We start from the raw sequence: 17,506 nt of genomic DNA on the forward strand, positions 1-17,506 counted from the left end.
AGTCTCCTCTACTGGTTGTGCATTGGATAAAATGGCATTTAGTGATTATGCTGCCAAATGCTGTAACCAGCTTCCTGATCATATTAGAACTGCCCCAGAAGTATCATGCTTTTAAAAGAAATTAAAAACAACTTCATTTTGACTGCTAGGTATGATAAATACCATTGCTACCATCCAACTCAATCAACAATGGAAGATGGCCAAAATCAGCTGGCATGAGAGATTGCAGGATAAGAATTGCAATTCTTGAAGGCATGTGAGCAGTACAGGTGGTACAGGTATGGGTGTTGGTTAGATGATGTTTTTTTTAACCCTCTGCCTCACTTCACTTTGTGCATCTCTTTCAATCAGCCTAATATCACATACTGTATTTGCAGATGCCGTAAGATAAGATAAGACTAGGGCTGGGCAATATGACGATATATATCGTTATCGTGACATAAAAGTGTATATCGTGACCTTTCTCCTATATTGTTTATATCGTGATAGTAATTTTATCAATTGAATATACAATTGAATATCATTTAATTACATTTCATGTTGTCACAATACACACTATAAGTTAACTTAACTGTAAAAATAAGAATAAAAAGATCCATTTTAAAGAAAGGTTGTTTTGCGACATGAAAAAATAAAGAGCAAATAAAGAGAATAACTGAAAACTTATTTATCACCCAGTGAGCAGACGGAACGTCTTCTAAATTGGCTGAGCAGGTGTCCTTTATTCCTCGGTAGTAGGACACCTATCTATGATGTCATGCGGGCGAGCGAGCGTCCAAGTTTCTTCTTTTCTAACTCTCTGGCAAAGTGCCGTTACTAGTTCTATCGCATCTGGTTGTCTAGTCAAGACCGCGTCGTTAGTTCTATCGCATCTGGTTGTCTGGTCAAGACCCCGTTACTAATTCTATCGCATCTGGTTGTCAAGTCAAAAACCCAGTCGTCAATTCGATCACATTTGGTTGTCAAGTCACCCCAACATTCTGCGTGCGTCCTCATAGACATCTTTGCGCGTCCTTACATGCCTCCGATAGAGGCGCGTCTCACTAGATTAGGAAGTGGTGCCCATAGCAACGTGCCAAGCGTAGTGGTGAATCTACCTTCTCACGAAGCCTTAGATCAACATATTAATAAATTAATACTTAAATGCTGGTAACCGGGTTATAAGCGGAATAGCGGCCTTCGAGGTGTCCCGATATCAAGGGAAAATGGACTTGGCGAAGCGAACAGCCCTTCGGCTGCGCCGTCGGGCTGTTTAGAACGCTTCGCCTCGTCCATTATTTCCCTTGATATCAGGACACCTCGTCGTCAGCTATTCCATACGTAATTGTGCTATGTCGTGATATATATCGTTATCGTTATATAAAGTAATCCATATCGTAATATTGCTTTTTTTCCATATCGCCCAGCCCTAGATAAGACTTTATTTTCTGTTACACATGAAACAGAAAATTGCAGATGCCATTGACACATTACACAACATTTTGACACTTTTATCCAAAGGAACTTACAGTTATTACAGGGCATTGGTCACTGTGCCTGGAGCACAGTGTGTGTTTGAGTGCCTTGCTCAAGGGCACTTGAGCCAGGTCTGGATGGAGAACATGTAAGAACACACACATTTCTCCTAGTGGGTGTTTTTCGAAACCTGCAACCCCCTGATCATACATGATACAGTGATGCATTGACTTTCACTAGCAGCTACATTTTCCCTCTTTTAAATTGTCTTAAAGGCCAACTTCCGATAAAACTCAGTTTTACTCACTCCTTTCGAAGATCGGACGGTCACCCCAAGTTAAACTCACTTGCAAGGCTCTCATAGCGGTGCGTCAACTCTCCTGGCTGTGTTTCCCGGTGTTTCCCAATTTACATCAATAATGCAGAGAAACGAGCGAATCACGAAAGCCTTTCTGTGTTTCGTCACGTCGAAAGAAGGCGTTGCCCACAAAGGTTTATATCGACCCATTTATCTAAAAACATGTCGAGTAATTTTTTTCTGCTTGTTTTCAAAACAAGCAACGTCTGGTGGTCCGAAACATAGCTTAGCTTAGCTATCAGCTGGTTGCTACTCTCAGGTACACACACAGCACAAAGCCTCATACATAAAGCCTGCTCACTCCGGTTGCTCCGTGCCTACAGCTCGCCTAGGGGTCGCTGTCGAAAGAGCACAGCCCTGAATGGAGCCTGCACGCCTCCGTTGGCGCCCCTATAGTGCAGTACCATCCGGGGAAGTGGCGACTCTGTTTCCCATTACATTCTCTCCCAAGGCTGGAGGACTGAGCCAATCAGAGACGCGTTTCTTTGAGAGCAGGAGGAGTGAGCCAATCAGAGACGCATTTCCACGAGAAACACGGAACACTCTCTCGTTTCTCCACAAGCCACCTTGCCAGCTTGCAAAAACGTCTTGAAACAAAGCAACCAGAACGTTTTTTAAAACAGGACCAACGCGTAACACATTCAATAACAATTGGGAACACGGCAATATTAATTAAATGACGTTGAGAGGCCATCTTTAAAGCAAGACAACGCTTAACATGAAAAATAAGACACTTAACTACCTTTAGAAACCCTGGCCAACGATTTTAACTGTATTAAGCCCCAAAATAGTGGCATACCCCTTTAATGGGAATTTAAAAGTCTGGGAATCCGTGCTCTGGCCAAAGCTGCCAGAATATTTAAAACAATAAACAAATAAATATAACCCAGATATATACATTTCTTTAGCAATGTATTAAGTTATTTTGGCTACTGGTGTCAAAAATGTTCTCACCACCAGGTCAAACATTGCAGATCTCCCCTTGACATGCGTGTGCACGCTCACGTGAACCCCGGGCAATTAGCGCCATACGGCAGCCTCCAGAGCTGGAGTGCGAATGCTGGAATGTGTGTGTGTGTGTATTTTGAAAGTGCTTTGAAACGACTTCATAATTGCGATACTGCGCTATATAAATACTAGGGCTGGGCAACGTTAACACGTTAACGGTGCGTTAACTATTGAGGTCAATATCGCCCGACAATTTTGTTGACGCTATAACGCTGCAGGTTTTTTTTTGGCTTTTTTTTGGGGGGGGTTTTATGACCGTCGTTCGTGGCTTTTATTTTGAAAGCGTCGCTTATTGCTGCTTCCAGTGACTGCTGACAGAGAAGAAGAATGTCTAGAAAAGTATGCAAAACAAAACAGGCATAGCCCGCAGAAAGACGTCAACTTCTGAATGGACATTTTCGGTATAGTACACAGTTCTACAGTCCTCCTTGCGCAACTCTCGATCAGCATGTGTCTCGCCTTTGCAGCTCGCAAGGATAGTGAGTTAGTCTATTGTACGGTCAGCATGAAAAGGTAGTCTACTGTTATGCTGGCCGCCTATCAGCTGTCAATAACGCCATGCAGACTTACTAAAGCCCTGATCAAAAAGCGGACCGCGAGATATTACATTCCTCACGCAACGCTTCTACAAGGCGCTGCGCGTGCATTGTAGGCTGCATGGTAGGCTATGATTTCGCGACATCGGCAACCTCGTTAGCATTTAAGATAGTGTTAGTCATGTCAACGTTATTGTTTTGAAAGATGAAATTGCTGTCAATGCCAACAAACAGTCAATTAGTAGTTATTCTAGTCGCTGAAACACCTTAATTATAATAGCGACAGATAAGAGAGAAGGTGGGAGTCTTTGACAGTCAGAGAAGGCGGGACATAGGCTATCTCATAGAAGCACGCCTGCCTGTTGCCTGTTTTTTTAAGTGACAATGGTTTTTTCCTTCTTGTAGGCTCATGTAGACCATCCTAATTTGAGTTTCTAATTTCTAATATATCAATTTCAGCCCTAGTGTAATATTGTATGCAATCATGTGTTTCATTAGTAGGCCTACATTGGATAGTATAGTAATTTAGACTGATTTAGACCTTAATTTAGACTGATAGGTTGGCAAATAGTCTACATTTCCATTGTGGAATATTATATTAGACCTACATAGGTTATATCTACACAGTACCTATGCAAATTATTATTAATTATTTTATTTTATTAATTTATAAAATATTTTTATTTAATTTATTATATTTATTATTTATTATTATTATTTTTGGGTTTCGCGCGCTATGCGATTAATCGCGATTAATCACAGAAAGTCATTGAGTTAATGCGATTAAAGATTTTCATGTTTGCAAGGGCCGTCAAAAGTAATCGATGCGGCAAAGGATCGCGATCCAGGGCATTTACGATTCAGCACCGATTCAGCCACAAGCCGGATCGATTCGGTGTATTAATAAATTTAAAATAATCATACCCGCGCCTCCCATTTTGCCTCTCCTCCCTCCCTGTCTTTTCTTTCAATTTCGGTTACGCGTGCATCACTACATCCAAAGGGTTGGTGCTGCCCACTCTCTCTCTCTTTCTCTCTCTCCACATGAATTTCATCAACCTCTAACCTATTCGTTCTCCGTTCTCCCAATAATCAACGTCTTTGAAAGCGTGACATTAAATCGGCATTGCGTGTCATACATTTTTGAAACAAATAGGCTATGGGGACAGCACCGCTCGTGCTTATAAATCAACGTGGATCAATGACCATATTCATAGACCGTGCTCTCCACATTAATTTCACCTAGGCCTATTTCTAACCTATTCCGTGTCTCGTTCTCCGTTCTCAATAATCATCGTCTTTGAAAGCGTGCCATTAAATCGGCATTGCGCGCCATACACGTTTGAAACAAATAAGGGACAGCACCGCTCGTGCTTATAAATCGACGTGGATAATGAGCATATTCATAGACTGTGCCGTACATCTGCATGACATGAACCTATGATTGATCAGGCTTTCCCCCAGCGCTTTCTTATCAAGGCGGCCGCCTTGACTAAACCCCACCCCCGCCTTGGCTACGTTCCCTAAAAAAAAAAAAAAAAAAAAAACTTGTAAAAAAAAAAAAGTTGTAATGCATGTTCAAGCGCAGGCACTAGGACAACATCGGTTGGACTAAATTGTGACACCTAGTGGTCGGATTTATTACTACGCCATGTGTGTCCATCCTCGAGGCCATATTTTGAAACAATTTTAATTTTCAATTCAATGGTTCAGCGAGAGATTCCAGACGTTGCCATATCGTCGGTGGAATAACTGAGTTAAAAGTTGTAATTCTTGGGTTGCAGTTACGTCAGAATGCCCCTTCACTGGAGCGTGCGAATTTGAAATGGTGGACAACCCTGGCTTGGAGCCATTGAAACCCATTCAAAAGTACATTTTTTCATTGTTCGACAGAATATTTTTAATTAGACCTTAAGACACACCAAGACACGTCTTGTTTAAAAGCTGAGAACCTCAGCTTTCCATACCTGAAAACGGTATTTTCCTAGCATCTACCAATCCGAAGGTAGCCTACTTTAAGTGCGGGGTTATTTTTCTAAAGATAGCTTTTGTTTCCTTGGAAACGGACGCGGTTTATGTGTTACTCACAATGATACAGTAACTCAGCTCATATGGTGGACAGGAAGCTCCTTGACAACGTAAACATGGACATGAGCGACTACTGCAAGCGGTTGGACCCGGCATGTAGGGAGAGATACTTGGCGATTGTGAATTGAGGCATTTTGGAAGGGGAAAACACAGTGTTGACCACCGTTTAAGGTTCGCGGCGTAAATAGCACATCACGCAAACTGCGTCCGTTTCCAAGGAAACAAAACGCTGTCTTTAGAAAAGTAACCCTGGACTTAAAGTAGGCTACCTTCGGATTGGTAGATGCTAGGAAAATACCGTTTTCAGGTATGGAAAGCTGGGGTTCTCAGCTTTTAAACAAGACCCATGGTGTGTCTTAAGGTCTAATTAAAAATATTCTGTCGAACATCGAAAAAATGTACTTTTGAATGGGTTTCAATGGCTCCAAGCGAGGGTTGTCCACCAGCAGTTGTAGATCGCCACCAGGGGCAGCACTATGACGTCAACTGCAACCCAAGAATTGCAGCTGCTCATCTAAACGCTGTATTTACACTGTTATTGTGAATTTTAATTATATTATATATATATATAATTAAATAAAACCCCCGAAACAGTATTCTGCCCTACAAAGCAAAAAGGCAGTAACTGCGCAGAGCTCAAAACTGAGCACTGATAAGTGTTTTTTGGGAGATTATTGACATGTGACAGTTTTGTTACTTTATATTACCACCTTTTTTGCAGATCAATTATTTTATTTCATTTTAGTGTTTGATATATATGGTATTAAAGTCATAGTAACTCATTTATAACAGCAATGCAGTTACTGCCTTCTTGCTTTGTAGGGCAGTATTCGTGCCGTGCGTGACATCAAACCCCGCCAACACCTCCCCCCGCGTGACATCGCGAGTGGCGCCGCCCCCAAACCGCCACGCCGCCCCCGCCACACCGCCCCCCAGGGACAGACTCGAAGCCTCACCACCTTGACTAACCAATTTTCTGGGGGAAACACTGTTGATAATGCAAAAAAGCTTCTGGAATCTTTGTCTTGGAGCACTTTTGTGTTCCCACCAATGTCAAAATCAAAGTTTCGCCCTTGGTGCCCATGCTTTTCAATGATGGGTAACATGTGTAATTTTCCCCGTTGTGGACGAATGGGATAACACGGCTTGGCTTCATTTTTCGAGTCGATCACACAAGTAATAATTCGCAGGCGTTTTACTGCCATCTGGTTACTTTTCTTATAGCATCCATCTTAGGTCGAGAAACTGGCACCAAATAGGCCTATTTGCAAATTAAGATACCGACCTCCAGAAGAGACACTGAATAATTATAACACAAAGTAGACCCATGCGTTTACAAAATATCTATAGGCCTATATTGTCCTTGATTTCCCTCGGGATTAATAAATGATAGCCTAAAACAGATGATGCTGTTCATCACACGGTTCAGTTAAAGCTCCCCGCGCTCGTGTTTGCATTAGAACTAGAGCTAAAGTGCCACTTTTACGCCCCTCTGGCTCTAAGCCCTCGAAATGTAACCTCTAGCGCAGCTTTGCCGGTAGGAGGGGGGCGAGACTAACGAATGGCTGAAGTCAGGTCAGGTGTCTAGGTGTCTATAATGGTCGCGACGTGAAGGCATGCGGCAGTCAAATATTTGTTTGCATGGATCTACGTTGATTATATCAAACAAGCTTTGTTGAAATAAGACAACTTAAGGTAAGACAATAATGGGTTAAGCGCCAAGGTAGGCTTTGTGGGGGGGGTTTTTGTATTATGCGTTGTTCCCCCATGAATCCTTTTTAACGCACTGGTGCAGCAACCAACTTTGGCAAATCGCATTGAACTAACAAGCTCGAGAAATGCACGTATGTGGTGGTTAGCCCTGCGCAGTGGCTATTCAGCAGATAGGCTAGGCTACATATTCTGGGCCAGTGTGTAGGCTATATCGCCTACAGTAGGTTGCCAATTTCAGGACATAGTCAAGTAGGGCCCAAGTTATTTAACAACTGTTCAGTTCCCCCCTCCCAACCCCTAAACATTTTACCTAGCTGCTCCCGAAAAATTGCCCCTTTCGTGGCATGCAGCATCTAAAGTTTGACCATCCTTCATCACATTAATTGAATAGCCAATATGCACGCAGTGATCCCCGGCCGTTTCCACATGTCTCCCCAAGTTTCACCCTTGGCAAAGCGGAACCATCTAGCTAGCCTATCGACGAGAAGGCTGGCAGTTTAAAAATGAATCTGTTTCGGACAAGGATGGGGCCGTGCGTATTGGTAGTGACAGTTATCTTGGATATGGAGGAGGTATAGAATGTGTTAGTAATCTATGGGAGGAGGGCATTGAGGTCGATTTGGATAAGGTGGTTGACAAACAAATTACTGTTGGCTGCGGTTGCGCCCACACAGTCGCATCTTTCTTTTTCTTTAATTGCACATTACAATAATATTAATGTTTGAGCTCAGCCCTGGTGGGATGCGAATGTTGTGAACAATAACAGACAATTAGGCTAGACGTTTGTAGAGTAGAGTAGAGTAGAGTAACATTTATTGATCCCGAAGGAAATTTAGGTGTCTAGTAGCATACATACAAAAATAAATAAATAGATTATTTCACATTAAACATTCAGATATAAAAAAAGTCTCTCATTGCAATAGTTATTACTGATTGTTGAAGGAGGGGTGGGAGGGGGATGAAATGGGGGCATGGCCGGGGGGGGGGAGGGAGGGGGGGGGGGGTTATGCAGTCCAGTCACCAATAACAATCTCTTTCATTGTGTTGTTCTGAGTTGTTGAGTTAAATAGCTGGATGGCCCTGGGGACAAAAGACTTACGCAGCCTGTCAGTCTTGCAGGGAATGGCGAGGAATCTGTGGCTGAACAGACTTCGCTGGTTGGCAAAGACCGAGTGCAAGGGGTGATGGTCATTGTCCATTATAGAGTCCAATCTGCCCAATGTCCTCTTTTCAGCTGTGGTACTAAGAGCCTCCAGTTCTGTACCAACAACAGAGCCTGCTTTCCTCACTAGCTTGTCCAGACGTCCAGCATCCCTCCTCCTAATGCTCCCGCCCCAGCATGCCACAGCATAAGAAAGTACACTAGCCATGACAGACTGGTAAAACATCTGGAGGAGTCTGTTGCAGACATTAAATGATTTAAGCTTCCTCAGAAAGTAAAGCCTGCTCTGTCCTTTCTTGTAGACTGCATGTGAATTAACTGACCAGTCCAGTTTATTATCAAGATGTACCCCCAGATATTTGTAGGTGCAGACTGTCTCCACTGTCTCCCCCTCAATAGAGACAGGCACGAGGGATGGGGTTGTTCGCCGGAAATCAACCACCATTTCCTTTGTTTTGGTGGTGTTCAACTGCAACTGATTGGTCCTACACCATCTAACAAAGTTCTCTACCAGTCCCCTGTACTCCCCCTCCTGCCCATCTTTAATACATCCAACAATGGCAGTGTCATCTGTTATGTTTGTAACATCAAGCATAGCATAGGCCTATGGGTAGAGGACCTCGACATAACCCCGTCACAAACTTGTGCTCCGTCCCTGCGCATCGCAATGCATTGTTGAATCGGATCGGATTGAATCGAATCGTTACCCTCCGGATCGTAATTGGATTGAATCGTGAGATCATTGACGATCCACACCACTGATGTTTGCCCACCCCTAATAAATACATATTGTATTGTATTGTACTATCGTCTACCTGCTTCCTGTGCCATCTGGGATAGTCAAGGCAGGATCAGCGCTGTTGCAGGGTTCACACAAGGCCTCCTCCTGCAGATTCCCCTTACCGTCTCTCTCCACTACCACAGACAAGTGGACGAACACACACACGCACATGCACACACACACACACGTCAGTGACAAATAAGGGTGTGCACAATAAGAAATTATAAAATGTTTCAATACATTAAAACTGTCATTTTTTTGTAAATGCTACATGCTACAGTGATCCATTGACTTTCACTATCTTAGCGACAGGCTCCCTCTTTTAACTTGTCTTAAAGCAAGACAACGGCTTACATGAAAAAGAAGACACTTAACCACCCTGGCCAACGATTTTAATTGTATTTAGCCCCAAAATAGCCATTTAACACCTCATCAGAGCCTACAGAAACACAAGATGTACAATAATAGTTTCTGTAATGTTTTCTAGACACATATCAGATTCTCACCCAGGATGTGGTTGGGGGGGCACATGCAGGTGCCGTCTCCTGCGGTGTCACCAGGACAGCGAATGCAGCCGTACCCATCCCGCGTCACTGCCTAAAAACCCATGCAACACATCATCATAATATTGCATTGCACTACATTACATTACAGTACTGTTTCTCAATGGGGCGGTGACTCTACAGCCCCCCAGGGGCGTTGAGGAGAACTATGGGGGCATTGAGAAGGATACAGCTGATGAGTCCTTTGTTGCAATTGAGAGGCATTAGTGCATTTGTTTAATACTAAGGGGGACGTTGGCAAGCTTATGATGAGGTGTAGGGGGAGTTTGTTTGTTTCAAAAACAGGTTGAGAACCATTGCATTACAGCTGAGGACATGGAAGTCAAGTCAAGTCAAGTACGCTTTTATTGTCACCTTCTTCATATGCACAAGACATACAAGGGAAATGAAATTATGTTTTCTCTCTATACCATGCCTGGACAGACATATACAAGACTGACATTTTACAGTCTGACATAAAGTGCAAGACATGACAGATGACAGTGATGGACTGGTAACAATAAGTGGTCAATAATAAATACAGCACAAATAAACATTTAACATTTAACATCAACATTGAACATTGAACATGTAAACAGAAGATAAGATAAATATAGAGTGTAGACATTACAATAATAGAAACTAGACTGCCTGTGCAGTCGCCTTCGACTGCTTAAGGTATATCCCCGAAACGCGACGCTTCCAGTCCCCAATCATTCCTACCACTCCGGTCCACATTTTCATGAACGTTTATGATAAATACAAAATATAAAATAAATATATTTAATATCTGTACATAGACCAATGACGTGCATAGGCTTAAAACCAAATGACTATTGTGAAAATGAAGGGAAGAATGGGACAAATGGTAACACTGTTTTAATGGTTCACTATTACAGTAGATATACCACATTAGGTACAGTGTAATAACCAGTGTAACAATATTTAATACCACGTCATACCAGTGTGACACCATGTACCAATTTTGTACTTATATGATGTAGGCTATTTGTGTGTAAGTGGTATTACATGGTGTTGCATATTTGTACACTGGTATTACACTAGTATTACATGGTATTACATATTGTTACACTGGTTATTACACTGTACCTGGTATTGCCTATTTTTACACTGGTATTACACTAGTATTACATGGTATTAAATATTGTTACACTGGTTATTACACTGTAGGCCTACCTGATATGGTAGATTCACTGAAATGGTGAACCATTAAATTATTATTAAATAAAGTTACCGGGCAAATCAATCCACCCAGTCAGAAGTTATGGTCCAAATAAAAATTCCACCATTTTGAAAGTGTTGACCTCCAAACTCGAATCAGTTCATGAACCTACCCTGCAGCATTCACACACCAAATTTGGGACAAATCCATCAACCCGGTCAGAAGTAATTGGCCAAATAAAAATTCGGCCATCTTGAATTCGGCCATCTTGAAATTGTTGACCTCCAAACTCGAATCAGTTCATGAACCTACCCTAGAACATTCACACACCATATCTGGGACAAATCCATCCACCCGGTCAGAAGTTATGGACCAAACAAAAATTCGGCCATCTTGAATTCGGCCATCTTGAAAGTGTTAACCTCCAAACTGTAATCAGTTCATGAACCCATCCTGGAGCATTCTCACACCAAATCTGGGACAAATCCATCCACCCGGTCAGAAGTAATGGGCCAAACAAAAATTCGGCCATCTTGAATTCGGCCATCTTGAAATTGTTGACCTCCAAACTCGAATCAGTTCATGAACCTACCCTAGAACATTCACACACCAAATCTGGGACAAATCCATCCACCCGGTCAGAAGTTATGGACCAAACAAAAATTCGGCCATCTTGAATTCGGCCATCTTGAAAGTGTTAACCTCCAAACTGTAATCAGTTCATGAACCCACCCTAGAGCATTCACACACCAAATCTGGGACAAATCCATCCACCCGGTCAGAAGTAATGGGCCAAACAAAAATTCGGCCATCTTGAATTCGGCCATCTTGAAATTGTTGACCTCCAAACTCGAGTCAGTTCATGAACCTACCCTAGAACATTCACACACCAAATCTGGGACAAATCCATCCACCCGGTCAGAAGTTATGGACCAAACAAAAATTCGGCCATCTTGAATTCGGCCATCTTGAAATTGTTGACCTCCAAACTCGAATCAGTTCATGAACCTGCCCTAGAGCATTCACACACCAAATCTGGGACAAATCCAAACATCCGTTCAAAAGTTATCGCGTTAACACGAAAGACCTTACGCGGCGGCGGCGGCGGACGCGGCGGCGGCGGCGGACGCGGCGGCGGCGGTGCACGCAAAACCATTACATCCCCGACGCTCCGCGTTTCGGGGATATAATAATAACAGTGACAGCAGCAATAGTGTGTGTATGTTCCAGGACTGAGGTAGTGCAGGTAAGGTGCAGTCCCTGGTGCAGTCCCTGGTAGAGTGTGTGTGTGTGTGTGTGTGTGTGTGTGTGTGTGTGTGTGTGTGTGTGTGTGTGTGTGTGTGTGTGTGTGTGTGTGTGTGTGTGTGTGTGTGTGTGTGTGTGTGTGGAATGACACAACCACTCGCCTATGTCCCTCCATAAGCAATAGAATAGAATAGAATAGAAATAGAATAGAAAGCCTTTATTGTCAGTATACAACGTATACCGAGATTTTAGCTTCCCTACGTAGTGCACAGTCCTTTATAGATGAACATTGTCCAGTAAGTGTGTGTTCATTGTTGTAACAGCTTTGGGGAAGAAGCTGTTCTTCATCCTATTGGTTCTGGCTGGCAATGCCTTGTAGCGTCTGCCAGAGGGCAACAGTGTAAAGAGATGAAAGCCAGGATGTGTGGGATCTTTAATGATACTCCTGGCTCTGCTTACGCAGCGTGAGTTGTAGATGGTGGGTATGGGAGGCAGGGGGCAGCCTATGATTTTCTGTGCTGTTTTGGTCACCCTCTGCAGTCTCTTCCTGTCAGCCTCAGTGCAACTTGAGTGCCACACTGACACTGCGTAGGTCAGCAGGCTCTCTATGGTGGAACGGTAAAAGGTCACCAGCAAGCTTGAGTCTAACTGTTCTTTCTTGAGTACTCTGAGGAAGTGCAATCGCTGCTGGGCCTTTTTTACCAGAGCCGAGGTGTTAGTCGACCAGGAGAGATCAGCGGAGATGTGTACACCTAGGAATTTAAATGAGCTCACTTGCTCTACACGTTCTCCATTGATGTACAGGGGGGCAGGAGCATCTTTGTTCCGCCGGAAGTCCAGGATGAGCTCCTTTGTCTTGGAGATGTTCAGGGCCAGGTTGTTGGATGATAGATAGATAGATAGATAAGATAGATAGATTATTTATTTGTCCTTTCGGAAATTTGTTCTGTGCCATTTTCAGTGCATCTGATACAATTACAAAGACATTACAATAAACAAGAACACAATAGACAAACACGACCCCCCCCCCCGCCTCCCCTCCCTCTATAGGACAAAAAGACAGGTTGACAAAAAACCCAACATAAACACAGTAAAGTGCAGTATTCAGTACCAAAGTGCAGTGTGCTATTCAGTCTAACTTACAGTTGTCTTATTTAGGATGGATATACTAGTAGGAATAAATGATTGGCGGGCTCTGTTTGTCTTAAATGAGGGCATCCTAAACCTCCTACCTGAGGGCAACAACTCATATGCTTGCTGTAAGGGGTGGGAGAGATCATCACATATGGTATTTGCCTTCTTTACCACCCTTGCTTCAACAGTCATGGCCATGCTATTTAGTGGCTGGCAAGCAATCTTGCTGGCCATGTTGATTATCTTATGCAGCTTATTTTTATTAACAACAGACAGGGAGAAGTACCAGGCCACAGAACAGAAAAATAAAATGCTCTCAACAAAAGAATGGTAAAAAATAACCCGCATCATATTCCTGTCCACTTTAAATGCCTTAGTTTTCGCATGAAGTACAGTCTCTGCATTCCCTTTTTGTAAATAGTATCTGTGTTACAGCTCCAAGTTAATTTGTCATCAGTTCCCAAATATTTATAGTTTGTCACAACCTCAATGTCTTCCCCATGTATGACCATGTTCTGATGGGTGTGGATGCACACCACTCTCCAAGTTTCAGGACCTCATCCCTGTAGGCCTCCTCCTAAGCTAACAGCAACAGTGATGCATGATTTTGCTCACATATATTTTCCGCAGAATTAGTTAAGGTGGTGGTATTTCAGGGAAGTGCTCTGTTGAGAAACATACTGGCTCACAATGAATGAACAATACCCTATCAAGAGCTTATTTCTACAGAAATGAATGGAAGGCAATTGATAAGTTCGCTCAGCTCCACACTGACCTCTTGCCTCGACAACCTGTGCCCACTAGTCACTAAACCTGCAAGACCTTCACAACCGCGACCATGGCTAACAGAGACCATCCGGGCTCTATGTACCACCCTCAGAGCGGCGGAAAAGAAATGGCGCAAAACCCGCAACCCATCTGACCTCGAAAAACATAGATCTCTACTAGCCTCCTTCTCTGCCTCTGTAACAGCTGCCAAGACGACCTACTACAACGACAAGATCAGCAACACTACAGACCCACGTAAGTTGTTTTCTACATTAAAGTCACTGCTCAAACCCTCCCCCCCTCCGGCGCCCACAGACCTGAACCCATACAACTTTGCCACCTTCTACACGGAAAAGACGGCAAATATTAGCAAGCAATTCTGAGAGCCACCCTCCCGCCCAGAAGACACCCCCCTGGAAAACACGCAGACTCCTGCAACACTTCATGAATTCACTCTGCTCTCTGAAGAAGACGTTTCCAAACTCATCACAAGAAGCCGTCCCACTACCTGCCTACTAGATAGAGTGCCCACGAACCCTCTTCAAGACATTGCCCAAACAGTGGTCCCAGCAATCACATCCATCATGAACTCCTCACTCTCCTCCGGCACTGTCCCCTCCGCCTTCAAACAAGCAAGAATGACACCACTACTGAAGAAGCCTACACTGAACCCTGCTCACGTCGAAAATTACAGACCTGTCTCACTGCTTCCCTTCCTATCCAAGACGCTAGAAAGGGCAGTTGCAAAGCAGGTTACCAACTTCCTAAACCAGAACGGATTACTGGACCCAAAACAATCTGGTTTCAGAAGTGGACATTCAACTGAAACTGCGTTACTCTCAGTGACTGAAGCTCTAAGGACTGCAAGAACGGAAGGACTATCCTCGGTCCTCATCCTACTAGACCTGTCTGCAGCCTTTGACACAGGGTCATGTCAACCACAAGGGTCATTTCACGTGAAATCAGACGCTTTGGGACCCGACCGACCCGGATTTCAATCATACTTGGTGTGCCTTTTTAGTAGCAAGGTAGCACCCCAGAACAGCATTGGTTTGAATCTGACACTAATATTAAGGGAGAAACAGACTAGGAAAGGTTCACATGTGAGGGTAAGACACTATACATTCAGCCTTGAATATATCAGTCAGTGTTAGTCACAAAAAGATGCCTGTGGTGTTGTTTGAAAGCTCTTTTCTGGCTCTACATGTTACACAATCAGCTTGGAATACAACAACTCTCAGAATATGAATTATGATAAATTGAAAAATTAAAAATTGAATATCTAAAAAAGCTATATTTTAAAATGGCCAGTTCCTTGTCCAAACGTAGCCGGCAATGTCATGAACAACACCTCAAATGCTGGTGTTTGGTTCGTTATTCATTTCAGAGAGAATTTGACTCACAAATATGGCGTCATACAGACCACTTACTAATAATATGGTAATACCATAGTAGCATCACATGACAAAACAAAAACAAAACAAAAATGGTCAGTGTCCATGGTCCCAGGTTTCAGAAACTAAGGCAGATGTCCATTTATACACCAAATGATGATATGTGAATGTTTGAACATTCCTTCTCTGTGTACCTGTGCCATCCTCCCTTTACCGTACTTTAAAGAGATAATCAATGGCTACACTCTCATTTTGTACTCTACCAGTGCATTTGAAGCAGCAGCTGTGTCTTTTGTAGATATTCTATTCCAGGCACGGTCCTGTCCGGCGTTCACTACTGCAACTCACTCATGACAGGTCTACCTGCTTGTGTGCAAAAGCCTCTGCAGATGATCCAGAATGCTGCGGCACGGTTGATATTCAATCAACCCAAAAGGACCCATGTCACTCCTCTATTTATTGAGTTGCACTGGTTACCGATCGCCGCCCGGATCAAGCACAAGGCATTGACCCTTGCCTACAAAACCATCACAGGAACGGCCCCAGGTATCTGAAGGACCTACTCACACCTTATGTTACTGGAAGAGAACTGCGCTCATCCAGCACAAGCTGTCTGGCTCTGCCATCCAGTCGCTCTAGGTACTGCCAGTCAAGATTGTTCTCCGTTGTGGTACCCAAGTGGTGGAACGGTCTCCCAGAGGCAGCAAGACTAAGCACATCTCTTGCAGCCTTCAAGAAACAACTAAAGACCTTCCTCTTTCGAGAGAATATACTAGACTAATGCTTGAGCTGGCCTTGCCCCAGGGCAGACTCCTGACATGATGTTTAGTTTAGTTCCGTGTGTGTGTGTGTGTGTGTGTTTGTGTGTGTGTACTCGCTATTTACTCTTTATAAAAAAATAAAAAAAATAAAAATAAAAAAACTAACCCCTATTTGCAACTGCACTTGTTGTTCTGTATATCTCCTGTGCACTTTGTATTTGCTTGTGATGTTGGCTTGATTATGTCCTCTTTTGAAAGTCGCTTTGGTTATAAATGCGTCTGCCAAATGCAATGTAATGTAATGTAATGTTCCTCTAGTCTATTGTCATACATACTGTGTACTGCTTCAATTTCATCACTTCTTTACAGAGTCCAGATTTAGCATTCTGCTGCGACATTGACAACACAGTTCATATGGTAGGTTACGAATATTGTTTTACAATACTTTGTACACTATACTTCTGACAAAGGCGAATTAAAAACATAGAAACTGGGCAATCCGGCAGGACACCATTCGATATTGCACAGTTTGTGAGTGCAGACCAGGGAGCAGAGACAAAACAGGTGTGGCTACTACACCATGCTGTGGCACATGAAGCATACAAGCCTCTCAGTACTGTGCTGTGTTGGGTTGGCTGCAATGGATTGAAAGCACCTGGAACTCTTATGAGAATGAGAGATTATTAAACATTTGTACAACAGCTAGATCCGGTCGAAATATTATCAATTTCTGATTGGACAAGACACGTTCTCAGAGGTGGAACGTAACTAAGTATTTTTACTTCGTTACTGTACTTAAGTAGTTTTTTCTGGAATTTGTACTTAATTGAGTAAAAATAAAAATGCGACTTTTACTTTTACTCAATTACATTTTTTGACAATTACTTGTACTTTCTTCTCCTTACATTTCTAGAAGAAGACTTTGTTACTAGTTACATTTATCCTAGGTTTTCCTGTTGTGTTTCGTGGATATTTGAGTAGCCTCAGCTGCGGGCAGGGAGGTGGGACCAAGCCCCTCTTTCAAACTGACACCCAGACAGAAAAGATACTTTAAAAAACATTAACAGGACTCCATAGGCTCATGTTCTGATATAATAGAACTGAAAACCGTTGCAGAAACTTTTTCCTATTGGATCAAGTAGGCAGACATACTTGTACTTTTGTACTCAAAAAGTACATTTAAAAGTTAGTACTTATGACTTTTACTTAAGTACATTTTTGGTGTACAACTTTTACTTTGACTTGAGTTTTTTTTTCGCAGGGTACTTCTACTTTTACTTAAGTACACAACTTCAGTAGTCTACTTCTTCCACCTCTGCGTGACGTTCTAGGGTAACCCCAAACAACACACTTTGAATGATTCTTTACATCTACTATT

General features: G+C 42.9%; 1 protein-coding gene across 1 annotated transcript in view; it reads right to left on the bottom strand.

Annotated features, from left to right (window-relative positions):
- Positions 1-17,506, bottom strand: part of tmem67 (transmembrane protein 67) — a 58,325-nt gene that overhangs the window by 39,128 nt on the left and 1,691 nt on the right. The window contains exons 3-4 of the mRNA XM_063199796.1: positions 9,608-9,698; positions 9,136-9,235 (exon numbers count right to left, since the gene is read on the bottom strand). Coding sequence (XP_063055866.1) covers positions 9,136-9,235; positions 9,608-9,698 — 191 coding nt within the window. The remainder of the gene's footprint in view (positions 1-9,135; positions 9,236-9,607; positions 9,699-17,506) is intronic.

Source organism: Engraulis encrasicolus, chromosome 5 (genome assembly GCF_034702125.1).
Source record: "Engraulis encrasicolus isolate BLACKSEA-1 chromosome 5, IST_EnEncr_1.0, whole genome shotgun sequence".
Classification (NCBI taxonomy): Eukaryota; Metazoa; Chordata; class Actinopteri; order Clupeiformes; family Engraulidae; genus Engraulis; species Engraulis encrasicolus.